The sequence below is a fragment of the Aspergillus udagawae genome, assembly GCF_001078395.1.
Source record: "Aspergillus udagawae IFM 46973 DNA, scaffold_1, whole genome shotgun sequence".
NCBI classification, from domain to species: domain Eukaryota; kingdom Fungi; phylum Ascomycota; class Eurotiomycetes; order Eurotiales; family Aspergillaceae; genus Aspergillus; species Aspergillus udagawae.
This window is the reverse complement of record NW_025091264.1, coordinates 1,673,889-1,693,909: the sequence shown is the minus strand read 5'-3', so window position 1 is coordinate 1,693,909 and position 20,021 is coordinate 1,673,889. Positions and strand designations below refer to the sequence as shown.

The following is a 20,021-nucleotide window of genomic DNA, read 5'->3' as shown; positions in this document are numbered from 1 at the left end:
GATTAAAGGCAGACTAGGTGGAGGCTGGCGCACCTAACCTTGTTTATGCGTTTACTGGAGTTACAGTGAGCCTGGGCCAGGTTCTGAAGGACTGAATTGACTGAGATGTATTGGCAGAGGGTCTCATTATTGAGCGAATAGTTGGTCGATGAAGTACATGATCTTTCCACACTGGTTGTCCTGATTTCCTGTCTTCCAGCCCTGATGGATCTCGCGTCACTCCCTCAGACCAATTCATTCCATCATCATAGGGTTGTGACGTAGCGAGATGGTTGGACGCGTGGCCTGGGATGAATTAGCATTTGTGCAGTCTCTGGTCTTGGTCTCTCAAGGACGTACCGCATACAAACAAGGTCAATCGGAATGAATTCCCGCTGGTCATGACAGTGTATCTGGAACCTGGTCAGTCTCGTCCACACTGGGGAGTGGTATCCTAACCTTGCGGTAGAGGAATAGTGCTCTGTACTCTCCTGTTTCAGCTCCTCGTTGCCCTTCGTTCGAACCAGCCTCTGACGGTATCGTGGCGTTTGTCTGTATCCAACATGCCTGGCATCAGTAACATCTTGCTCATGTAAATGGGTAAGGACGAACTTGTTCCGCGAGCGTGTCGCGTCTGTTGAACCGGACTCACATGGCCGTGGAGAAATAAATAGAAGCAAAGCCTATACCCCGTAAGCCATACACCAGTGGATCCGGACTTACCTGAAGTCGAGTCTCGAGCCAAGTCCCTAAGCTTGAACGATTTCGTCAAACCGCCGAGTTGGTATCACTGATCAGGATTAGCTGTCGTCTTTTACAGGAAGGGTTCGAGACTTAGGGAAGACCTTGGTATATTGGCGTTGTTATCTCGCCGATTCAACATATATATTCCATTCTGGAAAGTTGATAGCGATCCTGTTTCCGTTAGCAACTGACGGGTTGGGGTCACTTACTAGCACTTAAGCTGATATCCTGAAGATCGATCACAGATATGCAGAATCCTGAGAACCAGACATTAGTATTTGCCTGCCTTTCCGGAACGGGCTCAGCTGTTCGATACTGCTCTGATAGAGTAAAGCTGACTGCGTCCGTCTCTGAGGTGATCCGGAGAAGGCTCGGCTGATTGCAAAAGGTACGCAGCAATCGATATTCTTATAGACGACGGCTCACAATGAGTTACTTGACTTGAACGCAGCCTTTGTCGCTGTCGTGGTGTTGCGTTCGTTTGTTCTATTCTGGTCGACTCGGCGAGCTTTGTACTTTTGTCTCTCAGCGCATAATGGCTATTGTTTGAGTGTTGCAAGTATGTCTCTAATCCACGGAAATCTTCCTTGAAGAATGGCATCGAGTCCAATCATAGATGCAATCTCGAACCTTGTTCCCTGTCGGGGTCATGGATATGAAACGGGTGCCTTTGTTGCTTTCCCCGGCTTTGTTCGATTCAACCGCAACCTTTTGAGACCGACTCTTTATTTTGCACTCATTCACATTCAACTGAAACATCTAAACCAATGGATTGCTTTCTATCTTGCATCTATTTTCGTCTAGATCTATCTTCAGTCCAAATTTCAAGCCGGAACCAACCCCTGGCAAGCATGAGTCCACCCAGCGTCTCAGACTCTGACACCATCGACCTCCTTGCCCTCTGGAACCGGGGCATGTTCTCTCTCGGCTGTGCTCAGTTGCAAGCCCTGGTCGTCCCATCCTTGTGTGCCGAGCTTGTATAATGTCCTTTGTCTCTCACGATCGAGCATCGGGCCGTCCTTACCACGGCGATGGCGCGATTCCACCGTCTCAACCAATGTCGCATTGTCGCCGTCTAAAGGATAGCCTTCCAGGTCATCGTTGTGTGTCTCGTCGGAGAAGGCGAAGGTGCGGTATTCCGTGTTGCTCCAACCGGTTCCTTACAAGCGTCAGTCACATTGTCTCCTTCTCATCTGAAGACGAGGACAGGACATACCCTGGTATTGACTGCTATCCTCCCAGTCCTCCGTGAAATAGTGCAGGAAACCACCGTGCGTGACGACAATGATCTCCTTCTCCGGTCTCGCCTTCAGCCAGCGTCGCGCCGCACGCGCCCGTTTCTTGATCGCCTCGTTGGTCGGCGCATAGTGGCCCGTCTGGATGTTGTCAGTCTTTCTTCCCCATCCCGAACCGAAAGAAACAAACCTTGCTATTCCATCCGTCCTGTACTAAACTCATGTCCACAGGGATTCCCTTCTCCTCCATCTCCTTCTGCAGAACCTCCGGGTCACTTCCCGTATCGCAGGGAACGTCACTGGTCTCCTGCACATCCGGCAGCAGCACGATCTTCATATCCTTGTGCTTCTCGAGCACGGGCTGGAAGCTCTGGTATGCAGTGTAGATGGTCCGTCGGAGAGGCGACGCGGTGATAAGCTCGATCCGATCATGGAGGGGGAAGTTGTCGCGAAGAAGACGACATTGTTCGTTTCCGAGGTCGGTCAGGGAGGGATCGTGGATGACGTGGTTCGCTGTGCTGAGGTTATGGACGCCCTGATGGTGTGGTTAATTCGGAGTACGTAGGAAGATGCCTGCAATGAGAAAACATACCTGTGCATGGCGAACACAGTGGACAATTGGCGGCATTTTCAAAGTCTCTAATCAGAGATCTAGATGGAAAGGCCCAAGTTAGGACATAGGAGCGTGGGGTAGCGGGGCAATCAAGATAAGTCCTAGCATACACACGTACCTATCGCGAGCGCAGACAAAGCAAATTCTTCAAATATACGACAGGAGAACGGGGAAGATTTTAAACCTGAGTTTTGAGGAACTTGAAGACTTAATGAGTTACTGCAGGTTGCAACTGGGTGAGTCAATCCCGGAGGACACCGCACCGTGGGGGTAATGTTGAATATGACTGGACAACAGCAGGATTCAGACTTACATAAAGAATCTCTATACGAAGCGTAATAGCCCGTCTATGTACGAAGGAAAAAAGAATTTCTGACAAGATAGTGAAGAAATACACCAATCTGTCCCAAATATCAGGGCGAGAGCGGCAAATCCCGCCTTTCCATGGCAGCAACGTCATTTGCCGGGGGAAACTTGTCCGAAGACAGGCAGGCAGGTTTGGCGAATCGCCTCACTAGACATCAACAATGGAAAGAAAACAATGAGACGGTACTGGGCAACGTATAGGCCCTTCATGAGTATGATCATATTATATACAGCCTATACAGCCGGATCCCGAAATTCGCCCTATCCTCCCATGCATCCTGGCCATGAGTGGCGCTGTGCAGTGATGTACGCTATATGACAAACCAACCTTACAGAGGGTATTATCTAGCAAGCGAACATAAGAGTTTGCCTGGCAACTATCAAGCAACCCCAAATCCCCGAGCATTCTCAAGAGCTTTGTTAAGCTTCTCCTCCAAGACACTCTTCGATGAGTATTCCGGCAAAAGTAGTCGACCAAAACAGGTCAAACTGGTCGGAAGGCGCTGGAGTATTGTCAGTCTGATAATGCAACCGAAAAAAAAAACGACCGAGTACACTTACAGCATCACCCACACCGTTTCTCTGAATGACAAACATGATGCTCGCAATACCGTTCACAGGAACACGATCACTGGCCGTGACAAACTCCAAGAGCTGCGCCTTCTTCTCTGCAGGAAAGCTCTTCACAATGCTCCAAAAATCTCGGATGACTCGGTGATGGGGACTGAAACCACCTTCATATCGGGCATGCCTTTCCAGTTCTCCCAGGTCAATCTCCTGGATTCCTTCCACAACCGTCTTGAAAGCCTCTGGTGTAAATATTGACAGAGCCGCTCGGTCTAGGCAGGTATAGAATCCTCGCGCAAACGCCTCAAACTGGGGCCTGATCGATTTGTCAGTAAGCCAGAATATGTAATCCTTGACGAACTGAGCACGATTCTCATTCGTAACGAGGGAAGCTTCCTCAACTGGAGGCGTCGGGACGCAGTGGTCAAGACGCTCCGATGTGCTCCGATGCGACGACCCGCATGCAGGGAAATCGGCATGGTCCGCAACCATGGAGCAGGGAGGACTCAGATCAGCGGGATCAGTATGCTGTGACAGCTCCGACCAGTTCGTTGCGAGATCCAACGACTTGCCGCGACCCCTTGCCCGCAAGGGCCATACAGCGTCTCTGTTAACCTTCTCCATGTCAACCGTTTCGACAGCGCCAACGGCTTGGAAAGTGAATTCATATGTTCGCATGAAGACATCTCCCACATCTCCCTCCTGCCAAGACAATAACAACTCGAGTCCTTTCGCAAGCTCCGGCCAGCCATCTCGGATATGCTCCAAGTGTTTTACTTTGAGTCCGAGCAGCTTGCGGTAGAAGGCGACCGGAAAGTTAACCGGCAATGTCAAACCGTTATAGATTGCAAGCGACATGAGCAAACCCAGGAGCTCAAACTTGTAGAGAGGTTCCAACGAACATGGCTGGAACCACGAAATACGTGTCCGCGCGTCCATTGTGAACATACCATACGATGGATCCAGAGCTTCTGCCAGGAGGACCCGGAAAAACTCTTGCTGGACACCGCCATGATCGAGGCCTTCCTCACCTTCGTCCATACCCATCTGCACTTTCAGTGGACGCATCAGTTCTCTTCTCTCCCGCCGCCAGAGTTGGTTAAGAGCATCCGTGAGCACGTTATCACGGCGGACCATGAGAACCAGATACGTGGACATCGATGTCTTCATTTGTGACAACAGCATAACATCATCTTGTATGGGAATCGGTCCAAATGCGGTCTGGTTCACATGTCTCGAGGTCGTCATGGCAGCTTCGTAGTACTTGGACATGGCAGCGTAGTTCAGGGCGCGGAAATAAATGACGAGTGCTGAAGGAGGAAAAAGGAACGAATAAGAAAGCAGATGCAACGTTTTGTTATTGGTCAACCTTCCGATCCATTCCACAGGCATATCCAGGGGCTCCAACCGCTCGCAGAGGAACGGGGTGTGGAAATCTTCCGGGACCAACCCCAAGCGGTTTCGCTGCTTGTACATTCGTGATAGAATCTCTACGACGCCTCCAGCGGAGCTGCTCCGTGATATCTCAGGGTTACCGTCCCATTCTTTCAGGAAAAGAGTCCGAAGCCATTCAGCGATAATAGCGGCCGCAGGAGGTGGGAGTTCACAGTGATCTGACTCATCCGTTCCAGCTCTTACAAGGCTGTAATGGTCGCCCAGGTTGTTCATCAGAAGATCCAGGGCGCTGTCTTGCCTCTTCTTGGAGAAATCTTGGAGGCAAGGATGGCGCGCTTTCGATATCTCATAAAATGCCAAGCGCGCGGTAAGAGCACGCACAAGGCGGTTAACTAATCGCAAAGCCAGCTCGTGCTCAAGCTTGTCAGTGAGCTCGACAATGGACCGCGCCTTTGCTGGAGAGAGTTTTTCCATGTCTGCACTCGAAGCCACAGTCCCTAGGGCGCGCATTTGAAGCAGCGAACGCCATGTGTGCGCATCAACCTGCGGAAGACTGCTGTTGAGGGCAAAGAAGGCAACGGTTGCAATATCTGCTGCGTTAGCATCGGCCAAATGTTCTTGGCCTTCGAAGTCAGATGTTCGCCGACCGATTATTGGAAGAGATGACGGCCCGATTGAAGTAGAATTGGCTGACGAACGGCGTGATAGACGGCCAGGCATTGCGAGCTCTTTTGGTGGCATGAACAGCGTCTCCACGGCGCGCCACAGGCTATGGAGAGCAATATCCCAGGGACAGAAAGTGAAGAGCTTGCTCAGTGATGGTTGTAACTGCTGCAAATCAAGCTGCGGATTCGAGTAATCCTGCTCCGGGCCAGCCGTCTCTTCTCGAAATGAACGAAGAATCTGCTTGGTCGAACCCAGTGCGTAGAATACACTCTGAGCAAGGAATATATACACCCGACGCTGGCGGGTTGTTGCAAACTGCCATTCCGGATTCTCAAAGTTCCCTGTAGATTCCATGTAACGCAGCTCGTCCCTCCATCTCTGCGCTTCTTCATCACATTGCACCATCATTCGCGCCAGCCCCTCAATGATTGCGCCATTTAAGTGACTTAGCGTTTGAACAGCCAGCGGTCGGTCCAACTTTTGATCAGGACTTTTGCATTCTGATTGGTCATCGTTCGAAGATTGTGTTTCCGATGCCAAGTGATCGACTCTAGTTGCCAGCGGTTTTTCGGCATCCTGGTTTTGAATGTCATTTAAGAATTTCGCACTATCCCACGACACACGCCTCTCCTTCTTCCGCTGTGTCTGTGCGAAAGACTCATCAAGATGTTCATTTCTGCCGCGATGCTTTTGCGGGCGATGCTTTAATGCCGGCGGCGACGGTATGTTGACCGATCCGTCAGTCTCAAGATGCGAGTTGTAAGAGAGTTTTCGGCTCGGCCTTAATTCTGGCCGCGCCTTTGCCTCTTTAGCCTCTTTGGCTGTGCGTGGGCTTTGATGATTCTGGTCTGTTTCAATCAAGGATATTCGTCTCACTTGGTGCTCGGGTCTCGATTCAACTCGGGGGACTCGTCTACCCGCATCCCGAGACGATGGAGTATGGGGAGCAACCCCCGGCGACTTATTTTGCAAGTTTGCACGCCGCCTCGCGCACGTAGATCCCGTTGTAGTATTTGAATGTTCGCAACCCTCGCGTTTGGGTGACCGAACGTGCTGCTTACCCAAACGATCTGCATCTGAATCCAGCACGTCTGGTGACCGCCGTAGAGGGAGCCATTCGACCATTCGTAGCGAGAGAGTATCAAATAGGTTCTGCGTAAAGGATTTCGGGTCTTTCATCCGTTGCGTCGCGGATTCGTCGTCAACTGGCGCGCGCTCATTTTGCTGTCGCGATTCCGTATACGATCCGGATACTACTCTGATGTTGTCAGAGGGCTTCGCAGCCGCTGCATCTTGATTGAGCGAGGCTCTATTTGCCGACAGATCGCCAGCTGTCCTGCGACTCGATGCCGATGACGGACTTCGTGCCTCTGTACGGTCGGTCAATGCTCCGCGGCTTGATCGTCTCGATGGGCGCGGATGATCGTGAGACGACAACTCCGACGGGACGCGCTGGGTGTTACGGCAGAGTCCACTTTCCGGATTGTCCAAGCTAGCCAAGTAGCAGGCCAGGGTCCGGGCACTTAGCTCAGTGTAACGGCGATACGGCCCTTCAGATACCCTTCGCCTGTAACTCGCGCAGGTTGGAGTGCGGCAGGCGGGATCTTGACATCCATGGAGAAGCTGGTTTTTGTACCTTTGAGTCAAACACCCAATTAGCCGTGACCCACGCCTCACCTCACCGAGTTTATGTGTTTCTTGACAAACTCACTTTCGGACTAGAAGGTTGAACTGGCGCCGTCGCTCCTCTCTATACCACAATAGCACCTGTGCCGGATCGGACACATCGATAGTGTTCTGGACGATAATATCTGGAGCGTTTGGAGGAAGCTTTGACCGATGGCACTGAGACCGGTCGACGCCAGCATCGTACGAGTTCATTGAAGCTCCGCGGAGCCTAGTCATCTTCGCGAACTGAGGAGCATACCTGAGCGGTGGCAGTCAGGACAACCGTTCCTATCGTCCCTAGAAGAAGAGGAAGAATATGATTAAAAGCAAGATGAACAGCGTACGCTGACGGCCAGCTGTTCCTCCCCGAAGCTGATATCATCGCCAGAGAGGTACCTAGCCTCAGGCGCCAAACCCCATGAGTGGAGATGACTAAGGTGTCTGGAACATCAATGATCCAGAGATGTTAAGCCTAAACCAGAATGGGGCAGCCTTGTGTCCAATTAACCTAATCGGATTAGCTTGGCCTATCACGTGCCTTGAACGTCATCGCCACTGACCAATATTACAGCCTTAAAGCGGCAAGGCGAGGATTTTGTGCGGTTCGGATGGGACTTTATCGGAGGTGATTATTGATTATCAATAATTTCTTCGACCAGCATACACCAAGTGAGATCAGGAACGCTTACTGATTGTTTGGCACCCTCTGGTTGCCTCTCTTTTTCTATCCCTTACCTTCACTATATCTTCAGGACCTGACTCACCCTTCACGTCTTTGTGATCGATTTTTTGCATCAACTTGTACCCCGCTCGATTTTCTTCCCACAACGAGTAGTGGCAATCAACCACCGCACACTACGTTGTTTGATACCCTTATTCCTTGGTCGATTACTTCAGTAGCTTTCAAGATGTCTTCTCTTCCTTATACTTGCAATACCTGCTTGGTTGCATTTCGGAGCAGCGATGCTCAAAGGGATCACATGCGCACGGATTGGCAGTAGGTTTTCCCAGAAGCCCGTGGCACACCCGTCAAGTCACTAATATCAACAGTTTATATAACATGAAGCGCCGTGTTGCCTCTCTGCCTCCAGTATCCCAGGAAATCTTTAATGAAAAAGTCCTTGCCGCCAAAGCCACTTCGAGCGCCGCTGCCGCCAAGGCGTCATTTGAGAAGTCCTGCGCCGCTTGCCAGAAGACATTCTACAGTGAGAACTCGTACCAGAACCATGTGAAGAGCTCCAAGCACAAGGCCCGCGAGGCGCGGATGCAAAAAGATCTTGCAGATGATTCGTCATCCGTGATGAGCTCCACCTTCTCTCTGGGCGAACCCATCAACAAGTCTCAGGAAGGCGACTCGGATGTCACCAAGGTTACCGAGAATCTCAAGACATCAACGATCGAGGAAGAGGATGAGGATGAGGAGGAGCTCGAGGCCGAATCTGAATACTCGCCTTCCCGCTGTCTGTTTTGTAGCCACAAGGCGTCGGACCTTCAAGAAAACACAGAGCACATGCGCAAGAGCCATGGCATGTTCATCCCAGAAAGAGACTACCTCGTCAACCTTGAGGGTCTCATCCACTACCTCTACCGGAAAATCAACGAGAACAGCGAGTGCCTCTACTGCCATGCCATCAGAAACAGCCCCGCCAGCATTCGTACTCACATGCGGGACAAGGGCCATTGCATGATCGCTTTCGAGACCGAGGAGGAACAGATCGAGATTGGGCAATACTACGACTTCCGAAGCACATACTCCGATGACGAGGCCGGGTCAGTAACCAGCGAGACACCAGAGGACGGCGGAGTCAAGGTGTCCGGCTCGGACGGCGATGACGACGGATGGGAGACGGAAACCTCCGCCTCCTCCCTGGACGAAGACGAAGACGACGATGACTTCGATTCCCACAGAAAGGCACCCGTCGTGTACCAGACCGAATACGAACTGCATCTCCCGTCCGGCAAGAGCGTCGGCCACCGCTCTCTCGCCAAATACTACCGCCAGAACCTGCACAACTACCCGTCGATGGAGGAGCGGATCGCCCGCCAACTCGCCATCGAGAACGGCGAAGTCGAGGAAGAGCGGCCCCGGGGCCGCAACCCCACTCGCGCCCTTGTCACCCGTGCCAATGGCGGTCTGGGCATGATCGGTGCCACGGACGATCAGAAACGGGCCGCGGCCATGTCGGAACGCAAGGACCGGACGCGCGCCATTCGGCAAGACCTCCGGTACAGAGATCGGGTCAATCGGGCTGCGAACAACCAGAAACACTTCCGGGTATGTACATCTTTTCCAGACCAGCTCGATAGAAAGCTAACGTTGACTGCTAGGACCCCCTCCTGCAATGATCGCAGCGCTGGTCTTTCTTTTGTCATGGTTCAATGGCCGTTGGTTTTGTCAAGTCGATTACGTGGAGTTATTCAGGTGCATGCATATACATGGATGAGATGAGATGATCAAAATATCAAAAGTCGAATGCATATGACGAATTCCTCGATTACGTAGTGCATATAGGCGGTCTACCGTCTTTACAATTATTTTTTTATGAAGTGAAAATTACACAAGTCGATTAGACTGGCTGGTTTACAGGCTATTTATGCATGGGATAAGTTTCCCCAATGAAGGATTCAAACGAACACCGTTATCGGTCGCTCTTTCCGCAGTCACATACAGTATGCTCATACACAGGTGCTTACATCAAGGACTCGCTTGCACGAGCGTCGCTCTGGCCGGCAGAGTGATAGAGAGGTAGAGAGGTGGAGAAGGGGGAAGGGACGCCTTCCAACCACGAAAAAGCTCATTAAGATAATAGGGGTGCTTCTTCGCCAGGCCGGCCATCCGAGGTCTTCGCGTGGGATTTGTGCTTCCGGCGGCGTTTCTTCTTTTTGTGCCCGTTCGTTTGTGCAGTGGGGGCGGATTGCTCGTGATCAAGGTCGATGAGCTGGCCGTCCTGACGAACGGGGAACTTGGCCTGCTTGATGGACGATCCGTCGTCGTCGGAAGAGGAGTTGCTGCTCGTGGTGTGGAGGATGACTTTGCGGATTCCGTTGACGTCGACGACTTGTTCGGTGATGCTGCCGCTGCGGGCTGCTCCCTTGCGCAGGTAACTACTGCCTAGTCGGGAACCCTCGGGCCGGTTCCGCAGATCGGACGATGTGGTACTGGTGGCGATGCTCGTCCTCGACGGCGGCTTATCATCCTGCTCTTCGTGGACGGCTTCTGGGATGGATAATTCGACGGCACCATTATCCGAGGCTCGGTTGTTCATGGTCCCGTAGCCTAGCTTGACAGCGTGAACACCATCTCGGGGATCGATGCCAGATTGAAGGAGTCCGGCTCCTATGCCTCCCGCCAAGCCGGCAGATGTATTGTTCATGACCTGTGAGCCCGAGGTGCTGTGCCCGGAATCCATATCAGTGTGTCCCGATCGACTGGGAGAGTTGCTTGCTCGCTTGATCTTCACGTTCTGGTACCGAGTTTGGCGAGGGCGGCTGGCCAGATTGGACGGCCCAAGGTGCTTCAGGTGTTCGCGTATCTCGTCAATGGGCCCTTTGTGAGTGAGGAAACCATCAGTCGAGTCGGAATTCCCGACCGATGTCTGGAGGCGCATATGAAAGCGAGGCGGAGGAGCTTCCACGGAGCTGCGACGCCGATCAACAGAGGGCATACGGGATTCGCCGTCGGTTTCGGACTCGAGAGAGAGCATGGGCGGCTCCTCGACAATGCGACCTTTCGGAACGCGAGACTTGGGAGCCGGAGCCATGCGTCTAATTGCTTTGTGCACATCAATGAAGACATCGGACTCATCGATGATCTCCCTGCTCACCGGTCAGTGTCATTCGCTAGATAAGGGACAGCGCAAAACACATACTCGCCAATTAGCTCCTCAATCACGTCCTCCAAGGTGACAACTCCTAATGCACCACGATCCTCACCAGGGTATTCCGAGACGAGAACCATATGAGACTTGCCCTCCTGGAAGAAGTTGACAATGTCCAGACAGCTGGTCTCGGGGCGAGTCTCGGGAAGCGTTGCCAAAGCGAAATCTCGCACGCGCTTGCAATCCTCGGGATCGTAGGTGATGAGCATCTTGACCAAGAGCATACCCACGAAGTTCATATGGTTATCGGGGGCATGGATGGGAATGCGGGAGTATCCCTGGGACAGAATGAGATCCATAGTCGCCTCGTCCAAGACGGTATCGGCGGACATGGTGAAGACATCTTCCATGGGCGTCATGATGCTTCCGACAGACTTCTCTTTCAGGTCAAGCACAGCGCTGATGATGGTGACTTCATCTGAGTTGAGCTGTTCTCCTGCCTCACCCAGAGTCTTGTGCAATGTCACCAAAGTCTTCAGGCCAGCCTTCTTGTAGATCGTTCCATGATCTTCACCAAGTAGTCTGTCCAGCAGCTTGGCCACGGGCCAAGCCACAGGAGACATAACGTACATGAGCACCAGGACGCAGGGAGCCATCCAGGCCCCGATCGGGAGACCGTATCGGACGCATATCGATTGAGGAACGATTTCACCAAAGATCACTGGGACATCATTAACACGATGCCTATTGGGGGGTTACCAATCAAAAGGCGGGAGAAATATATACCGATCAGTACAGTACTGCCCAAAATAGCAGGCCAGCCTCCTCCGAGCGACCGATCGAGGACGATGGGGAGAGTCTCGTTGGTGATGACGTTACTGAGCAGCAAAGTGACCAGAACCCAATGTTTTCCTTTCTTGAGAAGTCGAAGCACACTAGCGGCATTCCTTCGTTCGGATTTATCGCCCGACGATTTGATGACTTGCAGATAGACCTCATCCTATCGGATTGACGTGGAGGGTTAGCTTAGCTCAAGCGACCGACACGTCCAGGCCCGATCGGGAGCGATAACGAGAAAACATACCTGGCCCATCAAAGCAATGGTCAACCCAGCAAAGGCACCGCCGCTCAGCACGAGCGCAGCGGCCACACTGAGGTAGAGCCATAATTTCGGGTCACTGGCTGGCTTGGGGTCTAATTCATGGCCACCCAAGACTTGGTAGTGATTGCGAGAGACGACTGTAGGAGCGGCGGAGATGAGGGGTATTTGGGCGGAAGCCAGAAGAAACAACTTCGCTAAACCGAGGACAACGGGCCTGAAGGCCACGTAGCGGTTGGCTGAAGGTATAGCCATCAGCAGTTGATGAGGGAGTTAAAAAAAGAGGAGTGAGTAGTAGCGCGGGCTACTGTAGAGAGGTATTTGAATCTAGTAGAGTCACTTCTCTTTCTAGCCTAGTTTGGGGGATGAGGCCTAAGGCCGAAAGAGTTTCCGGGCCAAGCGGTACACTACGGTGGATGTCCCGATGACGTGCGGCCCTCTCGGCTGGTGGAGCTCACAGCACGTCCTCAGTCCTCAAGCTTGGGGCGATCTATTTTCCGGATCAGATCAACTAAAACGAATGCTATCTACCCTAGCTAGGCCTTTTCTTTCGGTCGTATCTAAAGAGGCAGAATCGATGAAAAATTCCTTGTTCGATGGAATTGATCCGGTAAACAAACAACAGCAAGGAGTTCCCAACTGTCCATCCTTTTTCTTGAGGCCTTTTTTTTCTTTTTTTTCCCCTCTCTTTCTTTTTCGTTTTTGCCTCGACTAGATCACGTTGGGTTTAGTGCCAGAGGCTTTGGTCCAGATATGGACTGGTTCTGAGACATTGTTAGCCAATTAATTGCCAGGCTGAATGCATGAGGTTGTACTAACCAGTAAGGGTTAGCCCTTGACCGCAGGTTCCATTTCCCTCCCATACTTCAAGAAACAACAGCAGTTTATCCACACGGACAGTATGTGATGTTGATAGAAGATGTCAGCACATACGATGCTTTGGGACAAACGAGAGAGCTAGAACAATGATAGGGCATTGAACAGCTAACTTGAAGCTATCTAGGGAGTAAGAAGCTGTATGTCTGGCAGTAGAAGAAAAGTCCGGGAAAAGCCTGAGAGCCCTCGAAAAAGCGAACAGAAACAGAGGAGAGAAACAAAAGGAAACAAACACGGGCAGACAGTGACGGCGATGGAGATTTCCGTCATTTGGTCACATGTCCATCCATGTCATCACATATCATTATGCGTCACTCTTTCTTCCCCCAAGCTGGACGCCCATGATTTCAAGCTATCTTGCTTTTCTGAAGCCTCCTCTTCGCAACTATCATCATGGCACCTGCTACCCGAACGACCTGCTTCGATGCTCGATGGCTCCGTGGCCTTGTAGGTACTACGGTCACCACATATGACCTTGTCTTGGATGGCGCGTCACCAGAATCTACCTCCCCCGCCACACCCCCTGCTCTGGCGGCTTCGCCTATGACAGCCATGTCTGCGTCGTCAGGGATCTCCCGAACGTGGGTCATCACGGAGAAACTCTCGGAGAGGGCAGCTCCTATGACAAAACACGATGTCAAGATGGGCCGCGGTTCAGCAAAGACAGTTGGCAAGTTTCTATGCCACCTTGCAGAGGACCCAAATCAGATAGCATTCATGCGAATCTACCAACAGATTCCTATCACTGGGACAGAGGATGCTGATCATGACACACTGGCTAGACAGGCTGTTCCTCCTGGAGTGTGTGGCGAGCTAGAGTCCTTTAAACTATTGCAGAGTGGACGTTGTAGCGCTGTTCCTCGCTTTTTTGGCCACGCAGAAAGTACACAAGGAGATAACGGCCTCGTCCCTGGCGGCTACATTAGATACCTTGTGTGGGAAAATGTCCCCGGGGAGCCTCTGACAAAGGAATTCTTCTGGGCCTTGGATGACAATGCACGCAAAGACATCCGTCTTAAGTTCCGTGCGGCCTATGAGTAAGACTATGCAAATCCTAGGCAGGTAGACGGGATGTTGATATAATCAAAAGACAGTTACTTGCTTGCGGTGTAGTACCAGGCCAGTCCAGAATCTCGAAGATCATCTTTGATCAGTCTACGGGCAATCTGTACGTCAGGCATGCCATATAAATGCGTTGGAAATATATACTAACAGATTACAGTCACATTTCGGGGTTCCGAAGGGGATGGCCAATTATCAGTAGACTTGAATGGTCAGAGGCTCGTTACGCCGAGTTTGGACTGGCGAAGCCAAACAGAGAGAGAGACTGGTACCTTCACCCGGAGAAATGGCAGTGGTAACGAGCGTAATCAGTTAGAATCAAGTTCAGTTCGAATCGTTACAGTCAGAATGAACACACTCTTTGCTATCTCTGGCTACTCGGGCTCTCAAGGGTGTAAGCAACTATCATATACAGATAGTATCACGAAGTTTCAGTCATCAAGCCGCCGCATTATTTCAAGACACACATCTAAAACTGCTCCGTGGGCTAGCGCATTTTTCACATGCTGTATAGCCATGGCTTTTCACCTAGGTATATAGTCTCACGTGGCCGGTTTTCTAGTACGGGAAGCCCAGAAGGTTATAAGCCCCTCTGTCTCCTTAGTAGCACACCGAAGCCTAGTCAAACAACACTAGCACTAGCATGGCGACTCTACCAATATGGATAAAGTACACAGAGGAATATCAAGCTAGATATTTCAGTTGTCGTTGAGGCGTGTTGTGTGTCGGAATTAGGTATCAAGTGGGAGGTGGTTGACAGGTCAACAGTGAATCACCCTTATACAATGACTAAATCATACCGAACGGCGATTGGCCCAATGAAGTCCGGCTTTTGAACATGATTCTAGTCTAGTACTCAATAGAGTACGGAGTATAAATTTAACAATTGAAAAGCCTACGACGAAACCGCCCCAGTCACAAGGGCAGAGGCCTGGCTCCATCAGTTCGTTTACGCGGACTTGACGACCGGCGCCGTGCTTTCCTTTGTGCCGTCACTCTCCTGGGGGTCATGGCTTTGTTTTGGGAGGATCTCGCTCCCTGGACCTCGGCCGTCGCGAAGAGACTCGCCTCATCGGTCCTTGCCGTGGTTGTCACTGCCAGTTCGCTCGTTATGCAGCTTGTTAGCGTTCGCTCTCGTCAGGGGCACGGCACCATCGTGCAGGTTCGGGTCAAGCAGCCGATTGTCGACTGTCAACTAGTCCGACTTGTCTCCGCCGTTGTGAGCTGGTGGTTTCCTCCAACCAACCCCTGACAACAGTCTGTCGGCTTACCTGGTGTCAGTGGGGGAGGGTCACCTTCTGCAACGGTGAGGAGACCGGACTGGAGTTGCGCGAGATAGTCGTTGGCCAGGGATCAGACGATTGATTTCGAGCGTCCGTTTTTCTGTCTATTGCGTTCTGGCGTTGTTCTTTTTACATGGACAAATGAATGAGCCGCTCAGTTGCAGCTGAGTGAGGATTGAAGGAGTATGATTTGACCTCATCGTAGACGTGATGCTGTAGACTTTCCCAGTTCGTACTGTGATTTGCAGTTGTTGATCATCTTGGCTGATAAAGATCGGCTCGGAAGATCATCTCCAGCCCTATAGCACAGCATTTGTAATTTCACTGGCTGTGGCTTGTCCTTTTGATATTCATGTTCATAATCTTCATGAGGTGCCACACGCTCCTCCACTCGCCCTGTAAACCCGTCTTGTAAACCCGCGCTGTTTCATCCTCCCCCACTCGAGTCCACATTCTCCATACTACGGACGGAGTATGGTGGATCGACTTGTCGCTTAATGAAAAGGGTCTATACCTATCTATTTCATTTTTCAGTAGTAGGTATTTGTGTTTGTGATCATATGAAACACACAGACTGGGTATACTGAGTATCTATGGATATCTAATCTCTTAACTACTAGCTAGCACAGACATTGTTATCAAGCTCTGTTCCATTCCAGCAGGTAAAAAGGTTAAAGGCTAGAATGCCAAGCAGCGGGCGTTCCTTATCCAAGGCTATGTTGATTATGGTGCTTTTTGTGGAGACGTCGACATCGTCTATCTATTGGATACGGGGTATAGCTTGTCTTTGCAGTGGTTACTCAGTACTTGCTGGTGACCTTGACTGTCGCCTGATAAGCACTATTTGTAGTATGCTAGTATGGTGATGCCCAGATTCATGTCCAGTTGTTTGTGTTGAGGCAGATCAATAGACAGATACCTAGGATGCATTCTTCTCAACAAGGATGTACATACTCTCTGTGGAGAGAACTGCTCCTCCATGGGCCAGGACAGTCTAGCGCCCGAATTGTTTCAGCTTGAAAAGGAGTTTGTTTCCACTAGCTGATTTGTTAGTTTATTGGGGGATGATTTGAGAAAAACGAGGGGACGAAATAGACAGAGGCACTAAGGGAAAATACGGTTTGGCCATCAATAACGGTTCTTTCGTCCTCAACTTCATTATTCTTCATCCATCAATCCATTCATTCTTTGTCCGTTTCAGCTACTTCATCTGCTGAACCCCTCCATTCCTTATTGCATCATCATCGTCTTCTCAGCTTCGTCAGTTGTCAATCGTCAGCGTCCATTCCTTCCAAGTTCCAACCTCGTGTATATCCCCACAATCCGCACATTGACACAGAACACAGACACGCGCCCTGACCCCTATCTTGGCAAGGGATCCATCGCGATTACTTCCACTCATACGAAGTAGAATACCTTCAGTCACTCCTTTGCGTCTCATCTGCATCGTGCATCGAATTCGAAATCAATGGTGAATGGCCATTGTGCGATTGATCCGCTGCTGTTGTTGACCCCTCGCCCCTGAAACAGGTCCTTTGACGAGCGCTTTGCGACCGTCCGAAGGGCCATGCGCCGAGGGATCTCGTAGCCGCCGATCGAAATCGATCATCTCGAACTCTGTCGCTCTTTGTCCTGAGCTTTCGCTCGGAGTTCCAAACAAATCTTTCGAACATATTGTTCTTCGTCTCTCATTCCTGTAATCGCTGTTGTGTGATTGCGACTGTGCGCGGCTGGCCCGAGCAGGTCGATTCAGTGACACCTCGACGTCGTTAGGTGTAACTCACCATTCGTTGTGAACTTGTCGTCTTTGACTCGTTTTCGTCTCCGCCGTTAGGTATCTATTTCTCTCAGGACAGGTATACCCACAAAAATGCCTTGCTGCGGTGAGCGGGAAAAGGGTCCCGTGTCAAGGGAGGAGAAATGGGACTCGGTGGTAAGTGTGAAACACGGTCGCGTTCAAGACAATTTCAAGGGTGTCGCTAATTCTTTGCTTGCAGAATCTGGACGACTTCAAGTCCGAATCGTGTCTAACGCCCTTCTCTTACTTTCTGGTATATGTCTTTCTTTTGGTATCCGTCGCGGTGTATGGCGTCGACACATTCACGGCGGTCAATCTGCTGGCGTTCTCTCGATGGGCCGGTTCAATTGAACCCGCTATTCCTTTTACAGTGTCGCGATGGATCTTTGCAGTTTGCATTATCATCTCTTTCGTCCTGTTGTTTCTTCGGTGGCTTCATGCGATTCGCGCCATGCGCTCGGGGAGCATTGCGCGAAGTTACTTGGACCCTCTGGCTGCGCGAATCCAGAGTATCCGCATGGGGAGACGTGGTCGCGGCTGGAGACGCTTTTTAGTCTTTGCGGAGTTAACGAAGAGTAAGAAGGGCGCAGAGTATGTGGCTTTGTTCGCGTACTTTTCTTTCGAGAGTAAGCCATCCTGCTTTGTCTATTACTTGGCCTATCAACTGACGTGCCATTCTAGGTTGGATGAATACAATATTCGCAGATGGTCCCCGCCAAGTTGTCAACGCCATCACTTTGTACTCCGTCATGAAAATGGACCTTCTTCCCGGAGGTGAACACTCGGTGGACGACGACAAGGCAGGCATTGTACAGTTTTTCGAGAATGTCAAGATCCTAGCCGATGACAACAACCAGAGAGCGGTGGTCTTGTGTGGTATGCTCTTCACACTCGTGATCTGGGTGCTGTCGATCCTCAAACTGGCATTTGCCGTGATCCTCTACCTCATCTTCCTGTTCCACCATATCCCCTCCGAGGATGGTTCTCTAAAGGTGTATTGCCGTCGCAAAATCAACACCCGGCTCATGCGCGTCGTTCGCCGAAAGGTGGACAAGGCTTTGGCCAAGAGCACCTTGAATCGCGCGCCGACTCAACCCGACCTTGCCCTGGACCGGAAACCGACCCTACCGATGGTGGTTGACCTGAATGCGGAGGACAAGACACCCACCGTCACAACGCTCTCGCGTTCTACGACTCATACCACGCTCCCGCCGTATAATTCGCGCCCAGGAACCGCGGCACTGGAGCGGAACCCAACTCTTCCTACCCTCCCCGACGTCTCATGGACGGAGAAGCCGGCCTTAAGCCGAACGGTGACTCAATCATCGGCGCATTCGGAATTAACATCGTACTCTGGGGCTACTGCGGTTTCCGGCTACAGCCCTCTTGATCGCGGGTCTTCACCTGCGCCGCCTGTTCCTCCTGTCCCCAGCAGCGTGCCGACGCCCGGAGCACGTTCTTACACGCCCGTATCGCGACCGCCAACAACGCGGCCTACGCGTACACCGGCGCCGCCGTCCGCGACCAACGCACCAAGCCGTATGCCGACGACGATGAACCAGGGCGACTATGAGGAAGCGCCACGCCGTTATCCCGATCCCTACAGTACCGATGCACCTTACGATGGGAACTATGGCGCGTATCAGTCGTATAATGCAGTCCCTGATCCTTACTCACGCTCTTTGACGCGTGGAGTTGCTGTCTCGCCTGGCGAGGACTATCCAACTCGGACGTTGTCTCCTCAAAATCACAGGGGAACACCCCAACCACCACCAAACCCACAACCTAGCTATCCCGTACGAGCATACACTCCAGGCAACGCCGCGTCGGCTCGACCACCGCTGGCCATTGATACAGCTGCAAATTTTGCCGAAAGAACATATACTCCAGTTTCTCAGAGAGCTACACCTCGGCCGCAGCAGCAGAGCCCACAGCAGCAAGGCGGCTACGTTGCATTCGATCCGTCCTCGATGACCCCGAGTCATCCAAACGCCGGCATTCGACCATCAAATTCTCCTGTTTATCATGCTTATGGCGGACCGGGCAGTGCTACCTCGCCCAACGAGCCTAGCAACCGAGCACCACCTGTACGAGCCTACACACCGCAAGGCTACAATCCTCAAATGCGGCCCTATCGACCAGACTACGCCTGATTGTTGAGCTCGAGACCTGTACAAAACGATTTACTTGTGAAGCAGCTAGGTTTATGTTATGTTACGACTTCCAGAAGAGCAGGTTTCTTCTGTGATTGATTGATGACTGGATCAGCGGACTTTGCACTTCATGACGGGCGGCTTCAGGTCGCTGTAGATACCCTCTGGATCTTAATAGATCTATTTTTCTTGTTCGATACCTTCTTCGGGAACATATCATGGATTGACGCTGCTTTACTTTAGGACCATGGTGGAGGTATCTTGAGCACAAAATAGATAACACCAGCCTAGACATAATGGCATTCACTATAACAATTCACCACATTTCTTATTTAATTCTGAATCTTGCGTGAAGTCCTAGCAGACGTCCAAATAGGCAGTTCAACTGATCATGTGAGAAATTGACCATTCTACATTCGATATAGGCCAGTAGATTAAATGACTCCTTTACCTGCACGTTTGAATGCCTATACGCGTAGATTATGGTGTTTAAACTCAGCATGCGGTTAAGCTGTCTTTCCAAGCGTCCAAAAATATACCTTTTGTTCATCCTATCAAGTGTCTCCTTATATGCCAGGGAGCCTGCTTTTCGCTGGCGAATCCAGCGGCATGATGCTAGAGCCAGAAGACGAAGATTGGCGCGGTATCTTCCTACCCTGATCCTCTCCATATCGCTTACTTTCTGTATCTATCGAAAAC

The 20,021-nt window shown here is 51.3% G+C and overlaps 7 protein-coding genes across 7 annotated transcripts; 4 read left to right on the top strand and 3 right to left on the bottom strand.

Moving 5' to 3' along the window:
* Positions 1–1,592: 1,592 nt before the first annotated feature.
* Aud_000561 (uncharacterized protein) lies at positions 1,593–2,586 on the bottom strand (the record flags this gene model as incomplete). The annotated part of the gene is made up of 4 exons (XM_043286070.1): positions 1,593–1,882; positions 1,940–2,099; positions 2,149–2,493; positions 2,551–2,586. The coding sequence occupies 4 exons, from the start codon at positions 2,584–2,586 to the stop codon at positions 1,593–1,595; spliced, it is 831 nt and encodes a 276-aa protein (XP_043142005.1).
* A 731-nt stretch (positions 2,587–3,317) lies between these two features.
* On the bottom strand, positions 3,318–7,470 carry Aud_000560 (HECT domain protein; the record flags this gene model as incomplete). The annotated part of the gene is made up of 3 exons (XM_043286069.1): positions 3,318–3,440; positions 3,499–7,201; positions 7,277–7,470. 3 exons carry the CDS (start codon positions 7,468–7,470, stop codon positions 3,318–3,320), a joined length of 4,020 nt encoding a protein of 1,339 aa, XP_043142004.1.
* A 671-nt stretch (positions 7,471–8,141) lies between these two features.
* Aud_000559 (putative C2H2 finger domain protein) lies at positions 8,142–9,579 on the top strand (the record flags this gene model as incomplete). The annotated part of the gene is made up of 3 exons (XM_043286068.1): positions 8,142–8,230; positions 8,284–9,508; positions 9,562–9,579. The coding sequence occupies 3 exons, from the start codon at positions 8,142–8,144 to the stop codon at positions 9,577–9,579; spliced, it is 1,332 nt and encodes a 443-aa protein (XP_043142003.1).
* A 452-nt stretch (positions 9,580–10,031) lies between these two features.
* On the bottom strand, positions 10,032–12,405 carry Aud_000558 (putative DUF21 and CBS domain protein (Mam3); the record flags this gene model as incomplete). The annotated part of the gene is made up of 4 exons (XM_043286067.1): positions 10,032–11,049; positions 11,103–11,772; positions 11,838–12,051; positions 12,136–12,405. The coding sequence occupies 4 exons, from the start codon at positions 12,403–12,405 to the stop codon at positions 10,032–10,034; spliced, it is 2,172 nt and encodes a 723-aa protein (XP_043142002.1).
* Positions 12,406–13,419: 1,014 nt separating this feature from the next.
* Positions 13,420–14,067, top strand: Aud_000557 (uncharacterized protein; the record flags this gene model as incomplete). The annotated part of the gene is made up of 1 exon (XM_043286066.1): positions 13,420–14,067. The coding sequence occupies one exon, from the start codon at positions 13,420–13,422 to the stop codon at positions 14,065–14,067; it is 648 nt and encodes a 215-aa protein (XP_043142001.1).
* Positions 14,068–15,097: 1,030 nt separating this feature from the next.
* Aud_000556 (uncharacterized protein) lies at positions 15,098–15,453 on the top strand (the record flags this gene model as incomplete). The annotated part of the gene is made up of 2 exons (XM_043286065.1): positions 15,098–15,307; positions 15,370–15,453. The coding sequence occupies 2 exons, from the start codon at positions 15,098–15,100 to the stop codon at positions 15,451–15,453; spliced, it is 294 nt and encodes a 97-aa protein (XP_043142000.1).
* Positions 15,454–17,241: 1,788 nt separating this feature from the next.
* On the top strand, positions 17,242–19,322 carry Aud_000555 (uncharacterized protein; the record flags this gene model as incomplete). The annotated part of the gene is made up of 3 exons (XM_043286064.1): positions 17,242–17,304; positions 17,369–17,795; positions 17,851–19,322. 3 exons carry the CDS (start codon positions 17,242–17,244, stop codon positions 19,320–19,322), a joined length of 1,962 nt encoding a protein of 653 aa, XP_043141999.1.
* Positions 19,323–20,021: the final 699 nt, after the last annotated feature.